Genomic DNA, 20,994 nt, shown 5'->3' with positions numbered 1-20,994 from the left:
TATTTAGCGATTATCATTATGAAGTCCTCTCCTATAAAAGAAACGGCTGAAAACGGGGGCCAGGCAGTAGCATTTTTGCTCCAGGCTCCAGTATTACTAATGCCATCACTGGAGCGTCCTTATTAATCCATTTGATTCAGTGGGGCCACGCTATAGCCAGATGCTGCAAGGCTATTGAGTCACAATGGAGCACGGAGCAGCCCCTCCCCCCACAGCCCATACTCCTCTACTCTCTCTCTCTCTGTCTCTCTACCTCCCTTCTAACAGAGGAATCAGGTGATAGGGATCTTCTACACAGTCACATCTGCTCAACCATATAACCTTTAAACTGTTAATCCCTCTGCTTAAACAGGGCTACTGGCAAGAACACTCCTCTAATACAAAATGGATGGGGTGCTAAATGAATTGAATCCTCGTTGCGAGTGCACAGCAGTAAAGATGGAGCCATGCTTCACGTTCGTAATCATGTATAATTAAATTTGAATACTTAATTCAGTCCTAATGGGTAATATGATAAAAATGCAATTCTGCCCCTAGGGACGCAAATCAGTAGTTAAAAGGAAAGTGATGAAAGACAAAGGGAATTTGGTGTAAATTATTTATTTAACTTATGCATACATTAGTAATTTATCAATTGCTGTAAATAAAATCTATTTATGTAGATTGCTTGAGACATTTTAACCACTTTTCACCTCTTTCTGGCAGAGTTGCTATATGCTGGTCTTTGGCTTAGTTCAGATTACAAAGCAGTGGTAGAGATCTCTTTCGTTATCAACATTAGGCCTACTGTATTACATGTTGTCATGTGCACCAAAGCCATAATTGCTGCTTAAGGGACACACATAATCAAATAAACTGATAAACCGCAATCACACATGAGTGATTGTAACCGTATGTGAGGTGAGCCTGGTGTAATGGAGCGATGTTTGTCCTGTCCTAGATGCACTGTGCATGTTAATATCAACTCAGTGACCTATGAATCACATTTTGGCAGTCAGCCAATGACATGGCGGAAAATACTGACCATGTGACTAAACCAGGACATGACACTAAAAACATTGATTTCCACCCTATTTTGGTATGAAATAGTGCAGTGCAACTAACCCATCTTCAAATCTCCAAATGTAACATCTTTGTGCTCTGAAAACCTTTCAGAAGCTTTCATCATCTCTCTCTCATTAAATCATTGATCCTCTTGTTGTGAGATTAACCTGTGCACCTTTTGGAAGAGAGACAGAAGAACTGTTAAAATCATCTTCCCACCTGATTAGAAGTGCAACAAACACTACAGAGACCCAACATGACGCCTGCGATTATAATCCCATTATAGCATTTCTCCTCGGAAGCTGATCAGAGTTAACGAGCATCTTCTCTTGCTGGCTTCCGCACACGCAGGCTTTGGTAGACCACAGAACCCCAATTAACCGAACCAACCGAGGAATTCTGAGCACAAGCAAGAGACCATGCTACATGACCCGAAAATAGAAGTGCATTTAATAACGCGAAGCAGTCACTTGATATCCTGGCAATCAAAGTGGTCTGTGAGTTTTAGCTATACATGTCAGGAATCCAGCTTGGCAAATGAATCAGTTTGATTGCAGGATGTTAACATCTTGAATCTGTCCCTGGAATACTATTGCTCCCTCACACAGAGGGAAAGAGGACATAACGCGCTCAGAGTAAGAGAAAGATCGCCTTTTGCATTCGGTCTCTGAGAAGACCAACAACTACAATACTAGGTTTCTGACTGGGGGAAATCTTGTCGCTTTTCAAGGTCATTGGGCTGGACTGCACAGTTGTCAATAACTGAAGCTAACCGAAAGAGAGAAATCCCAGGCATCTTCTCCATGTATGCATTTCAGACTGAAATAATGCTCCTCAGACAATGTTTCCACGCAAACATTCTCATTCCATTTGTCCATTATGAAAAAACATTTCATACTTCTATTTACAGTGTAAAGCATTTTGCAATGAAACCTAATCGACCTCTGGCGGATAATACATGTAAATACATGAACAGCATGACTTTCCTTGGGGGTGTCAGTGTCACCGAGGCCGGGCACCCCCACTCTAGCCTTGTTTATGCCTCTCAGTCTGAGTCACCCCCCATCCACAAACCAGGATTAAGTTCTGCTCTGCTTCCACAGCCCAGACGCCCATCCCTCCATCCACAGAGTGGACCACAGAGCCTTTGACAAAGGGAACAAAAACGAATGCCCAGAATCATATTATGAGGTCAAGGTCCATCTAACCTATTCACACCAGCAAGGAAACAGCCGTGCTAATAAAATAATTCTGTCATGACTTGCTCAGCTTAATTTGACTAGTATACGGTATGGAAACAAGGATCAAGATAGAACAGTGTAAAATGAGCAGTAAAGCCTAAAAGCTTTGTGCTTCAACACTGGCAAGCAATGACAACAAAAACAGAACATTTACTGAAGGTACTCCATGCCCCTAGTGCTCTTTCTTATTGTCTTTGTTTGGAGAGAAGCCAGCATGCTTTTCAGCTGTGTTGGCGATAGAGTCACTGGTCCCCCAGCCTATAGTCCTTTTCAGCTGTGTTGGCGACAGAGTCACTGGTCCCCCAGCCTATAGTCCTTTTCAGCTGTGTTGGCGACAGAGTCACTGGTCCCCCAGCCTATAGTCCTGTGGCGGTGTTGGGGGCCTCTCCATTGTTTTCTTTTCGGAGCGGCGGTTTAGTGACTGCGTCTGCAGCTCCTTCACCTCCTCCAGCACCTCCTTAGCCTGACGCCAGGAGGAGACGGCTTCCTGCAGAAGACGCTCCGCCTCCGCCCGTCTACTCTCCAAATCACAGTCACTGATAAGTGAGTGTGCACTCTTACTATGGGGCGAGTCATTACCTTTCAGACGGAGCGGGTCAGCACCCTTCAGACGGGGAGAGTCAGCACCCTTCAGACGGGGCGAGTCAGCACCCTTCGGACAAGTTGAGCCGATACTCTTCAGACTCTGAGAATTCTTGCCAATTATATTTAGCGAGTCCTTACCCCTCAGAACAGGAGAATCAGTATCCTTGATGCGAGGCGAGACAGAATCCTTCAGACTAGATGAGTCAAAACTTTTTGAAAACGGTGAACCAATGTTCTTGAGACGTGGGGATTCAGAACCCTTCAGACTTGGCGAGTGTGTTTCCATGAAACGGGAAGAATCAGCAGCCCTGAGACGGGGAGAGTCAGTAACCCTGAGACGGGGAGAGTCCTTACCCCTCAAATTAGGAGAGTCATCACTCTTTGAATGGGGTGAGTCTGTACATTTTGAGCGGGACTTCTTGCCCTTCATACGAGGCGAGTCTTTCCCCTTCAAACGAGGTGAGTCTTTTACCCTCAAACGTGGGGAGTCACTATTCTTACTGCGAGGTGAGCCTGAGGCCCTGGAGTGAGGAGACTCAGACCCTCTCAGATGGTGCAAGCGAGGCGAGTCAATGCCCTTCAGATAGGGCGAGTCAATTCCCTTTGCATGTTGCAGTTCCTCCAATCGCATTTCTTCCAGCAGTTCCTGAGCCCTCTGCATTTTCTGGGCGATAAGACTCTGCAGTTGTCCAACAGGCTGGACAGGTTCATCTGTGTGGCGAGGGCGAAGGACACCTCTGACTGGCCGTGAGGAAAGGACCTCGTCCATGGAGGCACAGCGGCTCCTACCCTGGGCACTGAACCTCTTCCCTGGTTGAGGGGTGTGGGATTGAGCCTCAAGATGGTGCGCCTGGCCCCAGGAGAGCTCGCTCCCGCGGGGCAGGCTGCCCGTCTTGGGTACCCTTGGGTCCCTTGTGGTGACACAGAGTTTGGAGACATCTGTGCCAGAACGCTGACGACCTGTGGTCCGTTTGTCTAGGTCAACCCGGAAGTTATTTTCCCAGAAGCCTTCTTCCTCATCATTTGGGGTGGAGCCATTTTCCTCGTGGACAAGGTCAAGGGTCAACATTCCGTCTGAAGAGGTGGATGCCTAGGGAGAGCACAAGAGAGTTTAGCATTCATTGAAACAGACCAGGATAAATCCTTACAATACAAACAGTACAATTTCTTATTTGCCTTTCACAAATAAAATATTGACTTGGAACTAAAATGTCAGTGTTAGCCAAGGTAGCAACACCCACCACAGCCATGAGGTGTCCCCGGGTGGGCAAGCGCCGTGCATGGGGAATCTTGACACGATCACGTGTAGGGTGCACCAGGACACTGTCCTCTTCAATTGTGACCTATGGAGACAATCAGAAATAGATAGCTTTTTTTTTTACATTCAGAATAACATAAATGTATATTTGTGGAGAGAAAGTTGGGAATGGATGAAAGAGTATAAGGTTATAGGAGCAACAAGTAACTTCCCCTTAGCATGAGCTGAAGATGTAATGTAGAGAACAGTAGAGTGCATTAGAGCAGAGTACATTGCTGGGTGTTGGAATTCAACCTGCTGTGCGAAAGCAGGCACTTCACACTATGGTGGCTGCAGAGTTCATTCTCACTTCTCGACGATCTCTAAATACGGAAGATGGATTTTTCACCCTATAGTGTGTGATGGGGAGGGACTGTTTGATCGAGAGGCACGAGGAAAACCGGTGGGTGTCGGCAGGGACGGAGCGTTAACGAGGACTGTTCCCGACGGAGATGGATGAGTCAGCGAGGAAACACTTTGATCTCTCATCCACGCCTGGGGAGATACCGCTTACTTTCGCTTTTGTCTAAATTCACCAATTTTACATAGTGGGCCTAGCAACTGCAACGGCTAAATTTGTCTGGAAACTTTTTAAGGCTGGCCGTGGGGGCGTTTTGAGTGTCGGTGGTTTCATTTGAAATCATAAATGTTGCATGAGAGACATGATAATGAGAAAGAAAAATAAGGGAAGCTGTAGAAAGCTGGGGAGAAGTGAGAGCTGGCGACATAGCGACAGAGAAGGGGAGGAGAAGAGTGACTGACGTACCTCGTCAAAAATGCGGTTCTTGGCTTTGATGATGGCTGTATTGAGGGCATTGACCCACGACTCCTTCTCCTCGGGGCTAACGGCCAAAAACACAAGATTGGGCACCTGAGGAAAGGACAGAATCGATTGAGTGGTTGAAAGAAGAGAAAGGGATCCTCCCAATATTCACCCTTCTTCCTACAGTAAGTGTGCACTTGCACACTCTCATCATGGATTTAAAAGCAATAAATGAGTGGAAGCATTGGCCTGGAGGGAGATTTGGAACGTAGCCAGTGTGTGAGAGATGGAAAGGGGGACAGGAAGCTTAATGGGGCGGCTTTGCCTAAATCGCCAAGAAAAGGAGATTGCGCCTCACTAAATGTTAAAGATGGCTCTTATCTAAAGCAGGGTCTAAGCTGTAAACTGGAGGAGGAATCTCTGCAAAGCTTGACACAAATAGGTAAATTGAGCATCTGCCCTTAATCCAGTTACATCTTCTTGTGTATAATTAAAATCTACTCTCAAACACACACACTTCCCCCTTCCATTCCCGACACGTAGTTACAGAATATCACACTACGACAGTGAACAATGAAGTGAAATGAACCAGCAGCTGGTGCCGAGATCGAGAGGAACTGCAGTGGGTCAGAAGTGACAACTTCTGTGGGTGGAATCTCTATAGGATTTGGCCGTTATAGAGAATGCCTCTTCAGTGGTAATGGGATTCTGTGGATTATGTCTTTCTGGAGAAATCCACCAATCCCGGTCTGCGGTGGGGGTGTGTTAATGTTCAATCCAATGTGGCAACACAACCATATCATCTCCCAGCGAGAAAATTGAAGAAATGCCATCAGCTAGACACATTTTTTTTGCACCTACTTGAACAGACTATGCACACACAGTGGACTCTACCCACACACTGACACCCCAACACACACACACACACACACACACACTTTCACCACATACACTCAGTGGCCAGTTTATTAGGTACAACTATCTCGTACCGGGTCGGACATCCCTTTGCCTCCAGAACAGCCGGAATTCTTCAGGGCATTGAAACGTTGCTCAATTGGTATCAAGGGACCTAACGTGTGCCAGGAAAACATTCACCACACCATTACACCACTGCCACCAGCCTGCACCGTCGACACCAATACCGACAACAAAACTTGTACATGTTGATCATGTATTTTGTGTAAAACGTGTAAATAGCTACACGTAACCCACTCCCCTCAAAAAAAGAACATGAAATGATGCTTACTGAGGCATGAAGTGCAGTAGGTTGAACAGTTTGGTTGACAACAGGACATGTGTAGGTAATTGCGCTTATGCTTAATATCCGACTAAGGGAATACAATAGTGCGAACAGTTTTGTGTACAACATGAAGTTTGTAGGCTACACCAGCTACCGGACAAAGGCGATCAAGGAAGGGGGACCGGCAGTGAAGCAGTCAGCACAGCAGCTACGTAGGTAGCGGAGTGGACACAGCAGCTACGTAGGTAGCGGAGTTGACACAGCAGCTACGTGGGTAGCGGAGTGGACACAGCAGCTACGTAGGTAGCGGAGTGGACACAGCAGCTACGTAGGTAGAGGAGTGGACACAGCAGCTACGTAGGTAGCGGAGTGGACACAGCAGCTACGTAGGTAGCGGAGTGGACACAGCAGCTACGTAGGTAGCAGAGTGAACACAGCAGCTACGTAGGTAGAGGAGTGAACACAGCAGCTACGTAGGTAGCGAAGTGGACACAGCAGCTACGTAGGTAGCGGAGTGGACACAGCAGCTACGTAGGTAGCGGAGTGGACACAGCAGCTACGTAGGTAGCGGAGTGAACACAGCAGAAAACAAGGTCGGAGGTCAACACAGGCTTGGGAGATACGTTATGCGTTTTGTTTCTATGAGATAACATGTCATGTTAACATGACCTTTATGAATTATAAAGCCTTTACGTCCTTATTTTTGGCGTTTATCCCAAAACGCTATTAATTTCCCCATAGGCTTTGTCCAATGAACCATGGCAGGATATAGTTCCTACAAAAAGACGGCATTACTATTTCTCTCTATTGAGATACAAAATATCAGTGTCCGTAGCCACTCCGTTATCTTTAACTCTGCATTGTTGGAAATGGACCCGTAAGTAAGCATTTCACTGTTAGTCTACACCTGTTGTTTAGGCAGCATGTGACAAATACAATTTGATTGATTTGATTTTGAACGTGTACTAAAAATATCATACTCTCTCTTTACAGAAAACCACAAACTATGTCTGAGGATAAACTTGCCTCAAGTTTCAGTTTTCAGCCAAATTAAACTTCTAAGTGCGTTTTCAGCTAAAATCGACACCTGCAGTAAGGGCTTCTTACTGAGGCCTACGCACCCCAGGCCCTGTGCAGCCTCCCTGCCTGACTCCTTCACTTTCCCTGGGCAGAAGGACTCACCATATTCCCAGGTTGCTTGCAGCGAAGCAGGGTGAACCTGCTGTGGTTCTTCTTACTGCGACTCTTGGCCTTGCGCAGCTCCTCAGAGCGTTCGTAGTCAGCCAGGTCAAACAACTCCTGGACCTTCCTCTCATCCTTCACCTGGAAACACGCAGACAAAACAAGAAGTAGTTACAACTCAGGTCTATAGAGATGTGCAAGATGGCACTGGCAAATTAGCATTGTCAATTTGTTTTGAACCTTAAAACATCTGTCTACTACAAAAACACACATATGCATATGCACACACACACACACACACACTCAAACTCTCTCTCTCTCACACACACACACACACACACACACACACACACAAACTCTCTCTCTCACACACCACACACACACACACACACACACACACACACACACACACACGCTCAAACTCTCTCTCTCTCACACACACACACACACACAGAACAACCTACTATGCATTACAGCAGGTCATCTTGAGTTTAACCCAAGGGTTAAAAGACTGATTATAAACTGGGTGGTTCCGGCCCTGAATGCTGATTGGCTGACAGCCGTGGTATGATCGTATACCATGAGTATGACGAAACATTTATTTTTACTGCTCTAACTACGTTGGTAACCAGTTTATAATAACAATAAAGCACTTCCGCGATGAGTCGCGCCTAAGAACAGCCCTTAGCTGTGGTATATTGGCCATATACCACACCCCCCATGCCTTATTGCTTAATTACCACTCTTTGTTCCATCAGCCATCAACAGCACAGGGACACACCACACGGTGCCTGGGTCAAAATCAACCACTTCTCACATTCGTATCATCCATTATGTTATTGAGGTTTCAAATGAAATGTTCTGAAATACCAGGCCTTAAATGCGTATACAGAAGCTCTTCTGTAGGTGTAACAAAGGTCTTTTTAAGTCCAGATGTCGATATGAAAAAAATCCATTACATGCCTGACATCCTAATGTTACTATGTCATGATCATGCTTTTACACAGAGCATTGAAAGATGTGTTCATTTTCAAAACCTGCTTCCCAATACCGTCAAAAAGCAATAGCCAGACAAATTAGTAGAAAAATGTAGTCTTGGAGCGGGTGTTCCTGTGCTACTCCCCTGCCTCCCATTATTGGTCTCGTGGCCCCGCAGCAAAGTGTCTGTTTAAACACAGATCAATTGTAATCAACAGCGTTGAGGCAGAGACATCGACCCCTCCACTGAGCCTGACTGACAGGTGATTACATACAACCTCACGGGTGGTGGGACCTCCCAGAGAGCCCCATTAGATTCTACATACCAACGGGGTCAATGGGGGTCAAGGCAGGTGTGTGTGTGTTTTGGTGGTGTTGGGGGTCGGTTCTTGACATGGGTACAAGCCTGTGTGTAGGCCTCTTGTGTGAGAACTAAAGGAAGACGCAGAAAAGTAAGGTTGAACGTCATTGGAATACATAGCAATGGTGTGTGTGGGTGGATGCGAGTGTGTTTTTGGAAGGGGCAGGGGTGTTCCACTTTCATCTTGATGCATAGAGGTTTTCCACAGCAACAGAGCCCTGCATCAGAGGAATCTGCCAACGTTCGAACGAGACACGGAGCAACTGAGAGCCTCTGTGATCAAAGAAACCACCACATACGGTATCATTATATAATGTGTCGCAGCCTAGTATCAACCGCGATTAAACCACTAGCAGCCTGAAATGCACTTGTTAGGGCTACATTTGGCCATTTGTGTCTTTTAATTTCATTGAGTAACTCTATTATGCCTAGCGATATACAGTATACTGGATGAGCACAATACATAGTGTCCAATTTCTTCATGACAAAACATAGATCCAAACTGTGTTCCACCCGCATGCTGCTACCTTTTCGTTAGCCACCCAAACTGCATTTAAAATGTAGAAGTTAAGCATGAACTGTGTGTGTGTGCGCACATGTGTGTGTGTGTGTGTGTGTGCGTGCGTGCGTGTGTGCGTGTGTGCGCGTGTGTGCATGCGTGAAAGAGAGAGACAGAGAGAGACTCTAATATGGGGCAAAGAAACCCTGAGGATCCATTCTGGAACCTCACCCTCCCATCGATATTTCCCTCCGCTCCTGCTCCCTATATGGAAAAGCAGAGTTGGGGGTGTCAGTGGAGGTTAAATCCTGCACTGAATCACTGAGAATAGTCCAGTAACATACAGCCCTGAAACGCAAAGATACCGAAAGTCTATAATAGCCGGCGGCAGCCCATCCAACAGTAGATTGCAGGGGAAAACCCTAGAGCGAATGGAAAGGCGATGTCCCTTTGGTCACACTCCAAAATCTGGTGGACATGCCTGTAATACCCTGTAATCAAGCCCGAAAGGATTTTATATAAACCAGGTTGGAATTAAAAGGAGAAATGGATTAAAAGCATCTTTTCAATCACTCTGGAAAATGTAATGCAGTTTAGAGCTGGGGAGTTGAAAGAGGCGGGTTTATTTATAATGTAATACTACATACAGTGCCTTGCGAAAGTATTCGGCCCCCTTGAACTTTGCGACCTTTTGCCACATTTCAGGCTTCAAACATAAAGATATAAAACTGTATTTTTTTGTGAAGAATCAACAACAAGTGGGACACAATCATGAAGTGGAACGACATTTATTGGATATTTCAAACTTTTTTAACAAATCAAAAACTGAAAAATTGGGCGTGCAAAATTATTCAGCCCCTTTACTTCCAGTGCAGCAAACTCTCTCCAGAAGTTCAGTGAGGATCTCTGAATGAACCAATGTTGACCTAAATGACTAATGATGATAAATACAATCCACCTGTGTGTAATCAAGTCTCTGTATAAATGCACCTGCACTGTGATAGTCTCAGAGGTCCGTTAAAAGCGCAGAGAGCATCATGAAGAACAAGGAACACACCAGGCAGGTCCGAGATACTGTTGTGAAGAAGTTTAAAGCCGGATTTGGATACAAAAAGATTTCCCAAGCTTTAAACATCCCAAGGAGCACTGTGCAAGCGATAATATTGAAATGGAAGGGGTATCAGACCACTGCAAATCTACCAAGACCTGGCCGTCCCTCTAAACTTTCAGCTCATACAAGGAGAAGACTGATCAGAGATGCAGCCAAGAGGCCCATGATCACTCTGGATGAACTGCAGAGATCTACAGCTGAGGTGGGAGACTCTGTCCATAGGACAACAATCAGTTGTATATTGCACAAATCTGGCCTTTATGGAATAGTGGCAAGAAGAAAGCCATTTCTTAAAGATATCCATAAAAAGTGTCGTTTAAAGTTTGCTACAAGCCATCTGGGAGACACACCAAACATGTGGAAGAAGGTGCTAAGGTCAGATGAAACCAAAATGTAACTTTTTGGCAACAATGCAAAATGTTATGTTTGGCGTAAAAGCAACACAGCTGAACACACCATCCCCACTGTCAAACATGGTGGTGGCAGCATCATGGTTTGGGCCTGCTTTTCTTCAGCAGGGACAGGGAAGATGGTTCAAATTGATGGGAACATGGATGGAGCCAAATACAGGACCATTCTGATGGAGTCTGCAAAAGACCTGAGACTGGGACAGAGATTTGTCTTCCAACAAGACAATGATCCAAAACATAAAGCAAAATCTACAATGGAATGGTTCAAAAATAAACATATCCAGGTGTTAGAATGGCCAAGTCAAAGTCCAGACCTGAATCCAATCGAGAATCTGTGGAAAGAACTGAAAACTGCTGTTCACAAATGCTCTCCATCCAACCTCACTGAGCTCGAGCTGTTTTGCAAGGAGGAATGGGAAAAAATTTCAGTCTCTCGATGTGCAAAACTGACAGCGACATACCCCAAGCGACTTACAGCTGTAATCGCAGCAAAAGGTGGCGCTACAAAGTATTAACTTAAGGGGGTTGAATAATTTTGCACGCCCAATTCTTCAGTTTTTGATTTGTTAAAAAAGTTTGAAATATCCAATAAATGTCGTTCCACTTCATGATTGTGTCCCACTTGTTGTTGATTCTTCACAAAAAAATACAGTTTTATATCTTTATGTTTGAAGCCTGAAATGTGGCAAAAGGTCGCAAAGTTCAAGGGGGCCGAATACTTTCGCAAGGCACTGTATATATATATAATATTCTCAGAACTGGCTTGTAGGTTTTCCTGAAATAACTAGCATAACAAGTGTGAAAAGCTAAACCACCAAGCCTCCCTGCACCAATCATATAGCTTTGTTACATTGACCACATGATATGCTTGACAACCAGTCATATCCATATAATATCCATATCATATCATATCATATCCATATCATATCATATCCAATTACATACAGGTTTCCACCAATAACCCAGTTCTCCACTGATCACATTGATCCGTCGGACCAGCAACAACACTTGCCTTGTCTTTGACCAATGTCAGAGGTGTGTTAGTCCAATTTCATGCTAAGCTCCCCCAGTCAGAGGGTTTCTCTATCAACCACTAAACTTGGTCACACATTCGCCTTCTGTCACAGATGTTGAGCCAATCACATTGCAGTATCTGTAAGCTACATCAATCCCAAAGATCTTGACCAACTACAAAACACCTTGTCCAACTGTGTCACCACATTTCTTCAAAGCAGGGCCTAAAATCTTACCCCAAGTACCCCTTGGCCTAGGTCATACGGTCCGACGAATACAAGCTTCCCTCACTCTCTCTCTCACTAAATCCTGTTTGTTTGAGTGTCCTCTTTCATATGCCGTGCAAGACACCCCTGAAAACCACGAAAACTCTATATATACAGTACATGAACATAGACGGAAATCCCGTCAATTATTCACATAGATCATAGATTGAGTGCTCGTGTTGAAGCACTTTGAGCATTCTACAGGAGCATCTCTCTGTCTGCACGTGCCGAGACTACAGAAGAGAACAGAGAGCGCTCTTATGAAAGGTGTATGATGTGCCTAACCCGCAGCCAATAGCACAGCTGTAAGATAAGAACAGAGCGATACGCAGGGTTGATGTCGTCAGAGCAGAGAACACGCACCTCCTTAACCTGCTCTCTCAGCACACAGACACGCATCTCATGCTCAACTACGACAACATACGCTGCTGTACACTTCACACACCAGCAGCCTTCTATGGACGAACAGACCTCTCTGTAACCCACGCGTCTACGCAGTTCCTGTGCTGTGTAATACACGTTCTTATGGCAGCACGTCTGTGTGGCCAATTGAGTCTCTCCGAGCTATGGTTCTGCAGCCTATTATGGGAAGATGATACAAAATTATTCAAAATCCTGCGTTGAGCAGTAGCTGAGTGGGCATAATGTGAAAAATACACTGCAGTTAACAGGCTCTTTGAGATGATGAAACCTTTAATGATATCTTGAAATGTTCAACACAAAAATACTGGAGCTGTTCTCTGAGTAGTTTCCCCTGACACTGCAAAGTAACAGGGAGGTGATGAAATTCAATAGTCTTAAAATACACTGAGTGTACAAAACATTAGAAACACCTTCCTAATATTGAGTTGCACCCCCTTTTGCCCTCAGAACAGCCTCAATTCATTGGGGCACGGACTCTACAAGGCGTCGAAAGCATTCCACAGGGATGCTGGCCCATGTTGACTCCAATGCTTTCCACAGTTGTGTCAAGTTGGCTGGATGTCCTTTGGGTGGTGGACCATTCTGGATACACACGGAAAACTGCTGAGCGTGAAAAACCCAGTTATTGACATACACAAACAGGTGTGCCTGGCACCTACTACCATACCCCATTCAAAAGCACTTAAATATTTTGTCTCGCCCGTTCACCCTCTGAATGGCACACATACACAATCCATTTTTCTATTGTCTCAAAGCTTAAAAATACTTATTTATCCTGTCTCCTCCCCTTCATCTACACTGATTGAAGTGGATTTAACAAGTGCCATCAATAAGGGATAATGCTTTCACCTGGATTCACCTGGTCAGTCTATGTCATGTCGTGTTCCTAATGTTTGTACACTCAGTATACACTACAGGTCAAAAGTTTTATAACCCTGACTGATCCAAGGGTTTTTATTTATTTGTACTATTTTCTACATTGTAGAATAATAGTGAAGACATCAGAACTATGAAATAACACATGTGGAATCATGTAGTAATCAAAAACGTGTTAAACAAATCTAGATATATTTTATACTTGAGATTCTTCAAATAGCCACCCTTTGTCTTGATGACAGCTTTGCAAACTCTTGGCATTCTTTCAACCAGCTTCAACTGGAATGCTTTTCCAACAGTCTTGAAGGAGTTCCCACATGTGATGAGCACTTGTTGGCTGCTTTTCATTCACTTTGCGGTCCGACTCATCCCAAACCATCTCAATTTGGTTGAGGTCGGGGGATTGTGGAGGCCAGGTCATCTGATGCAGCACTCAATCACTCTCCTTCTTGGTAAAAATAGCCCTTACACAGCCTGGAGGTGTGTTGGGTCATTGTCCTGCTGAAAAACAAATGATAGTCGCACTAAGCCCAAACCAGATGGGATGGCGTATTGCTGCAGAATACTGTGGTAGCCATGCTGGTAAGAATTCTAAATAAATTACAGACAGTGTCACCAGCAAAGCACCCCCACACCATTACACCTCCTCCTCCATGCTTTATGATGGGAAATACACATGCAGAGATCATGAGTTCACCCACACCGCATCTCACAAAGACACGGCGGTTGGAACCAAAAATGTCCAATTTGTTTCTTGGCCCAAGTAAGTCTGCTTCTTATTGGTGTCCTTTAGTAGTGGTTTCTTTGCAGCAATTCGACAATGACGGCCTGATTCACAGTCTCCTCTGAACAGTTGATGTTGAGATGTGTCTGTTACTTGATCTCTGTGAAGCATTTATTTTGGCTGCAATTTCTGAGGTTGGTAACTCTAATGAACTTATCCTTTGCACCAGAGGTAACTCTGGGTCTCCCATTCCTGTGGCAGTCCTCATGAGAGCCAGTTTCATCATAACGCTTGATGGTTTTTGCGACTGCACTTGAAGAAACTTTCAGAGTTTTTTAAATGTTCCGTATTGACTGACCCTCATGTCTTAAAGTAATGATGGACTGTCGTTTCTCTTTGGTTATTTGAACTGTTCTTGCCATAATATGGACTTGGTCTTTCACCAAATAGGGCTATCTTCTGTATACCCCTCCTACCTTGTCACAACACAACTTATTGGCTAAAATGCATTAAGAAGGAAAGAAATTCCACAAATGAACTTTTAAGAATGCACACCTGTTAATTGACATTCATTCCAGTTGACTACCTCATGAAGCTGGTTGAGAGAATGCCAAGAGTGTGCAAAGCTGTCATCAAGGCAACAGGTGGCTATTTGAAGAATCTCAAATATAAAATATATTTAGATTTGTTTAACACTTTTTTGGTTACCACGTGATTCCATATGTGTTATTTCATAGTTTTGATGTCTTCACTATTATTCTACAATCTAAAAAATAGTACAAATAAAGAAAAACCCTTGAATGAGTAGGTGTTCTAAAACTTTTAACTGGTAGTGTATATTTATGTTCTGTGCTGTGTCGGTCTCGTGGTAGAGTTGGTTGCTGACCTCCAGACTATATCCCCTCCTGCGGCAGGAGTTCATCCCAGTTTACGCCTTAGTTCTCTCTGTAAACTTCCCTCTAAATACCGTATCACCCCCACAATCAAACATTTAAAAAATTGACAAGAGAACAGATACATGTTTGTATTAGTGGTCAAATGATTAAGTAAGTTTGAATCTGGGGAAGTACAGAGTAATGTCACCAGCAGTTAACGTCTCAGAGTCCCAGTTGCATGGCTGCAAATCCTCTTATGAGAACCTCTGACACATCGAACCGGTGCCCCGTGTGAAGATGCTTCGAGGTAATAGAACAGTATACCTGCTTACTGTGCTTCCCCCGAGCTTATGTAGCTAATCTTATGAGGCAGCAGACAATTGGCCAGCTTGCACACTCATGCCACAATTCAATCAATTGCAGATAAAGTTAAACTACAATGCTGGTCACGTTTTAACGCTAGTGTGTAACGCATTTGAGCAAGTTGTACGCTTGACTATGTTGATTCAAAACCACACCTGCTTTGAAATACAATATAACGTGTTGGACTGAACTCACAGTATGAGTGTCCTTCATCTGTGATTAATAGAAATTATTGGGGCATTCGGTGATCATGGTTCAAAAGTGTCATTTGTGGTGTAACTTCGCTAACAAAGTGATAGCACACAAAGTGATAGCACTCAAAGTCGATAAGCCATTAAATCAAACTCAAAGAGGGCACTCTATAGGAAAATGAAAAGATTATTCCGGGCCCCAAGAGGCCGTACAGCTGTAGTTACGCTGAGTGTCAGAGATACAAAAGCCTTAGTGTTCATCTTAGCCTTCTGCCCCACTTCATGAACAGCGTGCTTGTCTTTTCAAAGTTCACATTTGAATAATGCACCACCATTAATCGTGGTTATTAAGAAGTTGCAGCGGAGCACATGACACGCAGGTCAAACAGCACTGAGGGAGCAGTTACCTTCACCTGATAAACAGCTAGCATGCCACTTACCAATTACCCTAATATAAAAATATCTCCTTATCAAAAATAGAATTGTATTAAGTGTAAAAGGAGCCATCGATGCATTACATAACAGAGCTAAAACATCCCAAAAATTAGAGAGCACGTGTGAGACACGATAAAGAGACCAAAAAAGGGAGAGAACGTGAACAACACTGAATTGATGCGCCCCGTACCACAGGTGAGGATGGTGATGGCATTACACAGCAACTGAACCTCAGCTTCAGCCTGTCTGTGTGTATAGGGTAGGGTTGAGGGGTGGGGGCATTTGGGGTGCTTGGGGATCCTCAGGCACAGCGAGAGGCGCAGCTGCGTCAGCCATGGGTCTTATGAGATTCTGACACGTGTTTGTTGCTCATCCAGCAGGCTGTAAGGGAGTAGGGTCACAGAAGAAGAAAAAACGTTGGCTCTAAAATGATCAGGGAAACTGGCATTGCATGCAGCTGGAGCCCTCAGTCCCGCTCTCTCCCTTCAAGGGAAGCCTGTGAGTACCCTGCTGGAGCCTTGTCCACTGTCTTATTCGGGGTTCTGGACAGCAGGAGCACTCAAAACTCAGTCAGGCCTCTGGGGCTTGAAGATAAGGCGAGAGAGGCATTGCATGTGACTGAATCGTCAAGTGAACCTGCAACGGTGTCATTGGTCTGTTTGTTTCGTTAGCAAGCGTGACACCTACATCCACAACTGAACCAGATACACATTTTATGAACAAGGAACCAAGTGCATGTCTGCGAGTTATTATCTTTAAATGTTTGTCTTTCATGAGACTTTCTGAGAATCCCATAGAGGAATCATTTAAAGGGCATTATTCCACTTTCAGAAAGACCTGTGCCCTCTCAGCTGTCAGTAGCGTTTATCTCCATGATTACTGCTTGGGGGGAGTATTGAAACAGTGATATCAAACAGAATCTGACCTCAAAAACAAAGAAGACAGAAAATAATAGAGAATACAGAGATGGATGGCTGATTCTGTCCATGCCCTATTGTGTGGTCATTATCAACAACAAAAAGATACCAGTGCTACTCCCCAGATATGATGGTTTAGCGCCTTTCCACAGAACGAAAGGGTGTGAATTCGCTACATCTCAAGGTTTAACACCGAGGCCATTTGATCTCGAAACTTGTACTGATAAATGAGGTTGTTCCCTGGCACCTTTCATGTGATAAAAGCACTTTGACATAAGCCATTACTTTTGGTCAAACAAAATAGTTATTTTTCTATTCCATGGCCAAAACCTGTTGTATTGTAATGGACAGTGTTCTAAATCTGCCCAACAATTATACTGACTCACCATCCGCCACCAATGCCCATAGTAGTACCCACTAGGCACACACTGGTTGAATCCACGTTGTTTCCAGGTCATTTCAACATGGAATAGATGTTGAATTGACACCTGTGCCCAGTGGGCATTTTGTTGACCTCAGAAGGTGGGAACGTTTGCGTCAGTGAAAGTAATCTGAATTCAGCACATCATTTTTTTTTGTGCTTGCATGGGGACTTGTGCTTAGATTTGACAATTTATTATATTTATTTTCAACAGCTAAGGAACTTCAATCAATTCCATTGTCCCCTTCCCATGGCCTTGATTTCCAGACTTCTAACAACATCTGTCTATTCAAAACCTAGGGGGACTCCTGGTGAAATGTGTTGCTGGAAACAACAGAGCAAGAGCAGAGAGCTCAGGTGTAGCTTACATTAAAAGGCATTTCACATTTCCACAAAACAAGTTCCTCAGATCTCTGAAACCCAAGATGTCCTTCCACAGGCCAAAAAGTCAACATCCATGTTTTCCTGTCAGAGCTGTCATCTAAATGATGCACCTTGTGGTATTTGTGGTTCATTGGTTTTCAACTGTGTGGTGCACAGACAGACACACACACAGAGCATCTCTACTGAGCAAGGGGAGCGAGCCTGCAACAAAGGAAACCTGAAATATCTACGGCAGTACACACACACACACACACACACACACACACACACACACACACACACACACAGGTAGCCAGGTTGTCCGTTTAACAATTTCAAGTACAGGTGCGCCCACTGTAGACACAATAATAGCCTTCACCATTGGAGGCTGCTGAGGAGAGGATGGCTCATAATAATGGCTGGAATGGAGTCAATGGAATGACATCAAACACATGGAAACCACATAGGATGTGTTTGATGCCATTCCATTGTCTCCATTCCAGTCATTATTATGAGCCATCCTCTCCTCAGCAGCCTCCACTGGCCTTCACATAATATTGGAGCACAGGAGGTTGGTGGCAACTTAACTGGGAGGACGGGCTCGTGGTAATGGCTGGAGCCACACATGGTTTGATGCCATTCCATTTGCTCCGTCCCAGCCATTGTTATGAGCCGTCCTCCCCTCAGCAGCCTCCACTGTGGAGGTAAAAGAGAAGTGCATACCTCTTTCTCAGAGATGTACAGATGGTCTCCTCTCAGTATCACAAAACGGTTTTTCCATATTTCCCTGAAAATCCCTTTGCCACAGAACTTGCGGATCCAGCCTACTTTGTCTGGCTGCGATGACAGCTGGTTGACATCTTGAGGACCCTGCATGTTAGAAGTGGAATAAACCCGTTAAAACCTAGTTTAGCTTAACAAGATGTTCGCGAGAGTACAGAGAAAAGACGAGCCCTTTCAAAGGCAAATGACTTTTCAATCTGAGCCTCAGTAAATCCACTCGGGCAACTATGAGTCTCCTCGCGTCTTTTCCCAAAAATCATAACGGTGCGCTCTTCTGTGCGTAAAATTTAAGTGCATGTCTTATAACATCCAGGGTGTGGCAAATAAAATATCTGAAAGCTACCAACCGATACAGCGCAACGGACATCTGACAACACATTGTACTCTTCACTGGAAGATTGAATCCGTATGTTGAGGAAATCCGTGTAATGGCACACAAGGAAATTGATAGGCTACATACAGATTGAATGTGGAACGCATAAGGACGTGCCAAACGACGTTTATTTAGGAATTGTATGCTATCAAATGCGTGATATAGACAATGTGTGTGATATAGCGGCTTATGTGTGCTGTCGTGTCAAAGCGCGCATAATGCCCGATTCTGGGCATATTGCCAGTTATATCCTAGAAAATGTATGGGCTAATGCAAAGATGCATGGCCAAAAACTTGCACCCAATACTTGGAAAAAAAGCTATATCTCACCCGTTTGGCTAGATTGCTCTTCTTCATTATGACAGAATCACTTTTGTGGATGTGAGCCAGGGAGTTCCTACAGTTTTAAGTATTTTCCTTTCTTTCGGAGAAGAGATCTTTTTTAATTGCATAAACTGTCTTTCCCTTTATTTTCTCCCCAATCTGTTTCAATAACGGTTTATATTCTTAATTTCGATGACGCGGTCTGTTCGTGCACTGTCCGTTATTACGAGACGGTGGCATCGTCCCTCCACCTCGGTAGGTAGGCTACACTGATCTTAAACAAGCGGGCTGAAAGGGCATTCCCGTTATTAAAGTGCTCGACAGCTCCATCTATTGCGCTGTCGGTGTGATGTCACCAAGACGGAGGAAGCCAAAGCGCTCTTACAGTACGTTTGGGAAATAGAAGAGCATGGGTCAGTTGAGAGTAATCAAACCCAGATCCATAATCTGCCCATATGGGAACAATAAACTAAAATCCACAATTGATATCAATATGATATTGACATTGATTTTTCAATAGAACCTGTATACATTCTTGCATTGGCCAACTAGACTTATGCATACAACATTTCAATTTAAATCATATTACAGGGAGTGAGTATTTGGAGACCCCCATAGAAATATAATCTATTCTTTCCATTATATTTCTAGGAGACCACAACATTTTGTCTCGTGATGGAGACCTTTAAATGATTGTTGCATGCACCCTAGACAGTTAGGTTCATGGTTTTCTGTCATCTATTGGTTTAACTCTATTTTCAGCTGTGCCGATTCCCTCGCCTCAATATACAGGATCCACAATGAAGAAGAGACAAATGCTGTACATATGACTGCACAGAATTACCTTGGTCATTCGAAACAAACACAAATTGGGCAAATTCTCCTGTCCTAAGACTCATGTCTCTTGAGTTCAGATGGAGGTTGTTGGCAAATTAGAGACATCCTGGGGCAACTTTCCTAGTAGTCATATTCCCATCTACTTATCCTCTAAATAAACCGAAACATCTGAACACCGCATTTTTGGACCTCCGATAAGAAAAAGCAGTGTTGTGTAAGTAATCGGCATTAAGCTGCTCAGAGCATAAACTCTGAGCCTTTTCTTGACCTCCAGATCTTTCAGAACACACACCCACAATCTCCAGGGAATGCACTCTGACTGTGGAGTTGCTGCTGTGTTATGGTGAACAGTGTCTTGTTCCTTAGGCAGCAAACGGAAAAACAATTACTTAAAACGGGGCGAGACTGCAATAAGAAACGCTCATTTCCATTTCGTATTGAAAACACGTTCGGTTGTATTCCTTATGAACATAACCCAGGCAATGTTGTTGTTGTTGCGGAGGATTAGAGGATCTGATTTGGGGGTGGTGGTGGTGGGGTTTGGAGAGGTTTTATAGGGAGGCAGGCTGAATATCTGTGGCCCATGTGGCTGGTAGTGGGGGTAGGCAGTTGGCAAAGAATCAATCAACTGCCAAACATGGGCTGCCAAACATTTTGGTTGTTTGCCGTGTGGGGGGGAAAACCCAAAGACTCCACCTTGGGTTTAGATACTGTGCATTCAATTTCTTACCCAAACATGACATCTCTGAGTGGAACCAGAGCAGTCACACTAGCCCACAAAAAAAGACCAAACAAACTGTACTTTCAAGTCATAGCAGAAACAGAACAGAAATACTGTTCAAATGAAAGTACAACAAGAGGGTAACTTCTCGAAGATATTCAGAGAGAATGTGGCTTGGCATAATGGACTTGGACGGAGGAAGATGATGATGTTATCATTATTGATCTAAGGGGGACATTTGTGCACAATAACAATACACATGAATGAAATCAAAACAGTGAGGGCTATTTCCATCAACTGCGACAAGAAATGGGTTATAAGGAAAGAATTACAACATAACAGGAAATGTGTACAAGATAAACGAGAAACACAACCCA

General features: G+C 44.2%; 1 protein-coding gene across 2 annotated transcripts; it reads right to left on the bottom strand.

Moving 5' to 3' along the window:
- Window positions 1-584: 584 nt before the first annotated feature.
- On the bottom strand, window positions 585-19,318 carry LOC110496287 (pleckstrin homology domain-containing family O member 1-A). 2 transcript variants are annotated; one of them, XM_021572096.2, is made up of 6 exons: window positions 19,066-19,318; window positions 18,303-18,449; window positions 7,353-7,493; window positions 4,934-5,038; window positions 4,112-4,213; window positions 585-3,960 (listed from the first exon to the last, which is right to left on the bottom strand). In XM_021572096.2, the coding sequence occupies exons 1-6, from the start codon at window positions 19,090-19,092 to the stop codon at window positions 2,626-2,628; spliced, it is 1,857 nt and encodes a 618-aa protein (XP_021427771.2). In that variant the 5' UTR covers window positions 19,093-19,318; the 3' UTR covers window positions 585-2,625. The 2 variants fall into 2 exon arrangements, with proteins under 2 accessions (XP_021427771.2, XP_021427774.2); XM_021572099.2 differs by lacking the exon at window positions 4,934-5,038.
- Window positions 19,319-20,994: the final 1,676 nt, after the last annotated feature.

Source organism: Oncorhynchus mykiss, chromosome 18 (assembly GCF_013265735.2).
Source record: "Oncorhynchus mykiss isolate Arlee chromosome 18, USDA_OmykA_1.1, whole genome shotgun sequence".
Taxonomy (NCBI): domain Eukaryota; kingdom Metazoa; phylum Chordata; class Actinopteri; order Salmoniformes; family Salmonidae; genus Oncorhynchus; species Oncorhynchus mykiss.
This window is presented reverse-complemented; position numbering and strand designations above follow the sequence as displayed.